The sequence below is a fragment of the Phaethon lepturus genome, unplaced genomic scaffold (assembly GCF_000687285.1).
Source record: "Phaethon lepturus isolate BGI_N335 unplaced genomic scaffold, ASM68728v1 scaffold17063, whole genome shotgun sequence".
NCBI classification, from domain to species: domain Eukaryota; kingdom Metazoa; phylum Chordata; class Aves; order Phaethontiformes; family Phaethontidae; genus Phaethon; species Phaethon lepturus.
Window position 1 is genome coordinate 3,247 of NW_010531351.1, and position 6,582 is coordinate 9,828.

The 6,582-nt window shown below is 50.7% G+C and overlaps 1 protein-coding gene across 1 annotated transcript; it reads left to right on the forward strand.

Annotated features, from left to right (window-relative positions):
• Nucleotides 1–1,290: 1,290 nt before the first annotated feature.
• ILDR2 (immunoglobulin-like domain containing receptor 2) lies at nt 1,291–5,891 on the forward strand (the record flags this gene model as incomplete). Its single annotated transcript, XM_010284534.1, has 4 exons — nt 1,291–1,407; nt 3,208–3,418; nt 4,316–5,006; nt 5,856–5,891. Coding segments are annotated over 4 exons (1,055 nt in total), but the record flags the coding sequence as incomplete, so codon positions are not given.
• Between the last annotated feature and the right edge of the window lie 691 nt (nt 5,892–6,582).

Sequence of the window (6,582 nt, forward strand, 5' to 3'; positions counted from 1 at the left end):
CTATGCAACGTACTACCAAACCCATATGTTTGTAGTTTGATGTATTGGGGTGTGGGATAAAACAGAAAGAACAGGTTGGCTCAAAACCACCGTCCAAGTATTTAAATCATGCTACAAGAGGAGTGCTCATGCAACACTGCAGTATTCACACAAGGGAACAGATTACCCTCATGCGAGGCAGACAGGCACCATTTTGTAGTGCTAAGTGAATTGTCCTCCCAATGGTTCTTTGAGGCTGGATTTGAGGGTTGTAGTCCTTTTTTGTACTTCAACCTGTGTTTCTGTCAGTCCTGAAATAGCCTCAGGCTGAGACCTTTCTTAAATAATCTGCTATAAAAGCCTTATTTTTTTCAGAGTCCTGGTAGGTGGAGTTCTCTGCTTGCTGACTATAGACCTGCCTTGAGGTAGTCAGGCTCTTCGTAGGGTTAGCAGGTAAAGGTGCATGGAGCCAGCCTGCCAGAGGTAGAGCTGCTATGGCTCCAGGCGTGTAGGGGCTTCTTTTCTACATGCAGGAATGTGGAAAAACCAAAAAAACTGTCCAGACTTCCCCTGCAAATGGAGTAATGCTAGGAGTCAAGCAATTGATATATAAGACATACCTTTTCTGTAAAATAAAGCATGTAAAGAATGCCAGAGCAGGCAGTTTCGCAGTTACCCAGTGACCTGATTGGCCCCATCACTGGATTCAGTGTAAGTCTCAAAGCAATGTGATGTGCTTTGTGGGACTTTCTGTGTTTCCTTCGGTATTCTCTGGAGCTTCTCCTAGCACATGCTTTTCAACCTGTGTGAGCAGAATTCATAGGGATGGGAGGGTGAAGTGGTCCTGTGGAGTGACAGCTCTCAAACGCTCAGCCACCTGCTTCCTCTGCAGACTGGGAGCTTACGGCTCATGCTGCACAGAGGAAGCCTGATCTTTTTCGCCATACCATGACGAATCCTTTCTGTAGTGCTGAGGAAGGGGAAATGAGTGCTGCTTTTCTCTCTGCCATCCTCTGTGGGAGGTGGAATCACTCTGTGGCGATGACACCACTTGATGCATTTGGTTGTACAGATTGGGCATTTCCAAACCATTTTTGCTGTTACTGCAAACTTCATAAATGATGCAGCTGCTCACAACTTCGCATCCCACGTTATAGACAAATTTCTTCTAAAGCAAGGATTGACTCACTCTGTTTTGGAAGACACAGCCTACCTGCCTGCAGACGTGAACTCAACTACAGAAGCAATATTGTCTGCAAGCCTTCTTGGATTTAAATGTGTTTTCCTCTGATGCTTTTCTTTTCTCCCCAGCAGTGCGCAAAGGGTACAGGATCCAGACTGACAAGGAAAGGGACTCCATGAAGGTGCTGTACTATGTCGAGAAAGAACTGGCTCAGTTTGACCCAGCTAGGAGGATGCGAGAACGATGTGAGGAGCAAGCATGATTTGATTTTCTTCCCCCCACTCCCCCACTGGCCTGAAAAAGACTGCAAATTCATAGTTAAAAAGTTCACTGGCTTTGCCTCAGAACCAGCCTCTAGGATATGATGTCCAGGATATGGTATTTGGTGCAGATAAAGTCTAGATTTTAGGCATCTACAGGTATACTCTGATTTTAAAATATTCTGCTTACCTAATCATCCTTAATTAGAACAAACAAGGTGTGGGAGATTCAAATGCTCATGAAAATTGTCCACTCGGATAATTAAACTTTTGGATCATCAGCATCTGAAAAGCCAAGTCCGTGCTCATGCCTTCTACAGCCTGTGGTGTGATAATAGCTGGGATACTGTCCTCACAATTTCTATGTGTCTTACAGTGTGCTGCCTGTAAATCCCCAGCATGGAAAAATAGGAGAGGGATGATTTTGTTGAAAGCATGTTTTGTGGACTGCAATGACCACGGTGTGGTTCGAAGGATGCAGAAGGGTAGTTTGGAGTGACTGTTGCCCTAAAGAAGGAGCAGGGACTATAAGAAAGATTCAAGAAACCAGGGGATTGTCCGGTTTTGTGGTGCTGGTCAACATAAGATCAGAGGTGTTATGTGCATCAGTATGGACAGCTTGGCAGTCAGACAAAAGCAAATGAAGAGGAGGAGGGTGGTGAGTTGGGACAGGATGCAAACTCAGAACTGAGCTGTGTGGAACTCCTCACTGTCTTCCGGTAGCCTCTTACAAGCTGTATTTCCCTAAATAAAGGCTGAGGCTGCACTTAATATGTGTCAGGATACAAACCCAAGTGAGGACCTTTCCATCTTAGAGGACAGAGGTGCAGTGGTGGGACACGGAGTATGCATGAAGAGGGCTTGCAGTGCTGCTTTATGTCCTCTGGCTGTTCTGTGCGGAGGACAGCAGCAGTCTGGGGTCTCAGTTCCTCCGGGTAGCATCCGACTCACGCAGAGCTAACCCATGTTAGGCACTGGTAGAGGCTCATTTGAAACAGGCATGTGAGACCCTGCAAATCAATGAAGGTAAGGGCTTTAGGGAATGACACTATATGAAAGCTCTGTACTGATTAGGCATAACTAACAAACTGTATGTACTTCTAAAACAGTCATTGCTGAGCACACTTTCTTCTCCACCCACAAGATTTACTATAAAAAGACCTCTCCAGATTGGTATGTCAGGCCTCCAGATGTCAATGTGCTTGATGGGGTAGAGACTGACAGTGATTCAGACAGTCTCTACTTTTTTCTTCATCTTTTTTTGAGGGGGTTGTTTTTGTTTTAGCTGGGCAAGTCAGGCCAAATCCAGAGCCAGCCTGTCTCACACCAGGGAAGGAGGAGGTAGCACAACTGGTGTGATGGTGTTCCACCCCCAAGTGCAGTGCCCACCTCAGGAGGGCAGGGAGCTCACGTGTTACTGAAGCATGGCTGAGGGGGCATTTCTGCATGAAGGCTGAACTCAGTTGTCTGAACACAGGCATCTGATGCCATTTGTGGTACCCTCGGAGTATTGCACCTGGTTGCCAGCTACCAGTTCAGAAGACTCGTAGCTCTGACAGCAGCTCTATGTCCAAATTGAGCCCCGGGAGTCTTGGGCAGGATCAGTCAAGGGTTTGGAGAAGGGCCTTGGATTCCATTTTGATTTTTTTCTAACAGAGAGCAGCTCAGCTTCTTTCTGAAAAAGCTGCAGCTGGGCTCACCACAGCCTTTGTGTCCTCTTCTCCCTGCTCACGCATGCTATCAGGTGATGCCTGTCTCATTTCTTTTCTGCAACCTCCCCTGCAGATAACAACACTATCTCTGAACTCAGCTCTTTGCACGAGGAGGATTTGAACTTCCGGCAGCCCTACCGCCAGGCACGAAGGAAACCTCTGCCTCCTGCGGGGGACCTGGATGGCGATGCCGAATACTGGGCAGGAGTGATTGGCGGGGGCAGCACATCAAGATCACAGGCTGTCTCCGATTACAGAGATGAGCGGGACAGTTTCCGGCACAGGTGAGGAGTGCTGTGTTGGGAGGCAGCTGTATCTGGCAACGTAGTAAAGAAAGGAAAAGGCGCGGATGGACTGGTAGCTCTTCTCCATTTCCTGCTGCTCTGGTTCTGCTTAGCAGGACAGAGGGGTTAGAGAGAAACAGGAAAACTGGAGATTTCATTAGATGAGGTCAGAATCAATCTGATTCCCTAAAGTCTGCTGATGACTACTTAGCTGGGCAAAGCTAGGTACCAGCCCCATTCCAGGTGTGATGTAAAGGTAAACAGGAGACCAAGCCACCCTTCCCAAAGTGCTTTCTTGAGATTTCTACCTGATCCCTCCAGCACTTCTCAGTGCTGGTGCCCTTAGTAGGAGTTGCACCCTGGTGCTTTGGTGCAGCAAGAGCTGTACTCCAGGCCTGGCAATCTGGTGCCTGGAAGGGACACATCACATCCTTCCCTCACGTACCTGCAGGGCAGTCTCCCAAAAGCCATGGCAGGGATTTCCTTCCCTCAGTAGAGGGCTGTTGTGTCCGTTCAGTCCCTTTAAACCTGCTTCAGAATTGCGCTCCTATGAGTTCTGTAGCCAGGTTCTTGGGTTTTCCCAGCAGGACATACACCTACAAGCTTTAGGGCCAAGCAAGTCCAGCCCTGCATACTGGAGGACAAAGGAGGTGCACTCCGGGGTTAATCTTGGGTAATGTTACACATGTAGAGGCCGAGCTAAGCTGCCTTTACAGTCAGCAGAGAGAAGCAGGGATTTCAGGGATGTGATACATCTCTTCCTACAGGAGATGGTGAAAATGGGTCAGATGATTCGTGCCCCAGGAGTCCCTGTACCCCTCCCTTGTCTGCAGAAGCAGCCAGTGGGGTGAGCGTCTCTGAATCCTGCCCTCTAATGCTACCTCTTCCCTCCTGCAGCCAGCAGAGGTCCAAGTCCGAGATGTTGTCCCGCAAGAGTTTCTCTGTGGGAGTGCCGGCCGTCTCTATGGACGAGCTGGCAGCCTTTGCGGAGTCCTACAGCCAGCGGACCCGGCGGGCAGACAGCCAGGAAACTCGGCGTTTCGAGCGGTCAGAGTCGCACGGTGGCCGCGGCGGAGGGCTGCCCCACCAGGATAGCTCCATGGAGGAGTACTACACCAAGCGCAGCAGAGGGAACCGAGAGCCGCTGACGGACTTGGATCGGGGCTGGTCATACAGCCCACCCCGGAGACGGGCCCATGAGGAGAAGCACCTGCCTAGGCTGGTGAGCCGGACGCCTGGAGGGAGCCAGAAATACGATCACTCCTACCTCAGCAGCGTCTTGGAGAGGAAATCCCGGAGCTACGATGAGAGCGGTGATCACAGTGAAACCCCCTCAAAGCTGAGCTCGCAGCCCAGCCAGAGAGGAGGGGGAACATACTATGCCTGGTCACCACCCTCTACCTACAAAGCCGAGAAGTCACAGCAGCAGCCACAGCAGCCGCCACCACCGCCTCAGCAGGAGGAAGGGGAGGACACCCTGCCCCCCTACAGTGAGAGGGAGCTGAGCCGAGGCCCTTCGTATAGGGCCAGGGAGCAGGCCTACCTCAACGCCTCTGACAAGAAGAGGAAAAAGGACCCCAAGAAAACAGTGAGGCCATGTCTGGTGTTCCTGGTCCAAATAGGCTGAGCAGGGAGCCACCAGGCAGGGGTTACTAACCAGAGTTTAGGGGCAGGGAGCCTCTCCGGGAGGGTAGAGCGTGGAGTCCAAGTTGGGGGAACCCCAGGTAAGGGGAGTGACTGTGGGAAGAGGGTAGTCACTGTGGGGGTAGGAGGCCAGAAAGGGAAATAGCTCCTACACAGGACCCCATGGTGGAGGGCAGAGACAGCTGTGCCTGGGACTGGGGAGGTAAAGGATGTTTTTGGCATCTGTGGCCTGGTGATACAAGGAAGTGGGAGTTTATCCAGGGTTTAGGAGGGTCATGGTAGGGAAGGGAGCTTACCCAGGGCTTACAGAAATTGCAGTGCTTTGGCCTTGATCCTTGTTAAGGAAGCGTTGAGAGGTTCTGTTCTGGACTGGGACAGGGCTAGTGGCAAAGCATGGTGTAAGAGACCTCAGGTCTTTCTGAAAGAGGTGAGATGACAGACTTCTGCGGGTGCATGCTCATGGGCTTGTGTGCGGGCCATGCATGCCAAAGGCATTCCTCACACAGGATACCAGCCCGTGCAACACATCCTGCCACATTCTAGTGCGGACTGGTGAGTGTATGGTTGTTAGGGAAGGGGAGCTGGCTGAAGTTTGTTTCATGGGGGAGACCTTGTGCTAGAGTAGCTTGGCTGTTGTTAGGCCTGAGCTTAAGTGGCACGTGTGAGAGAGGACGGGTGTGAGTGGACAAGGCTTGTTGCCATTTGGTTGTGTCTCTGTCAAAGCTACATCTGTCTCTCTGTCCATTCTGTGGGTGGTTTCCTGTTAACATTTCTCTTCTCTCTTTCCTCTCAGAATGATTTCCCAACAAGGATGTCCCTTGTGGTTTGAAGTTGTCGGTAGACATGTCATGTTGATGGGCTGGGTACCGTGAGGTGACTGCAGTGGAAAAGATGCAGAGCAACAAGCAAGGCAGGCCTCCGTGAATCTTCACAGCCACCAGCCATGGAATCTTTGTTTCAACCGTTTCATCGGGGGAGCAGAGGCCTCTGTAAGAGACAGACTCCCATGAACAGCACTCAATCTCAGAGACTCTGGGAGTCTGCCAGGAGAATGAGGGCAGGGCTGTCTTTGGCACCCTGCTTTCCAGTGCCCTCCAGTCTCGCTGGAAGGCAGCCACCTCCCTACTGTCCCTGCAGCCCTGAACTACAAGCGAGGCTGCCTTCGTGCCTCTTGCCCTGTCTGATGTGCAGCGAGAGGCCTGGGTGCATACCTCTTGCTCTCTCTGTCTCCTCAGTTCTCTGTTTGGATTAAATACTGTCTCCATACTTACACTGAGAGCCTTTTCTGTAACATCCCCATGCTGGGAGGAGGCCTTGTTCTGCAGACTGCCTCCCGCTGATCGGGCCCTAAATTGTGAAAGAAAATCTCCATCCTTTCAGACACTGCAGAAAAGGACTGATGAGGTGTTACTTTGGCAAGGGCTGAACAGAGAGAGAGAGAGACAATTATGGGCTGGTTTGTTCAATATATTTAGTTCTGTTCATTGTGTGATGAGAGTTGCAGGTGAGATTGATGTATT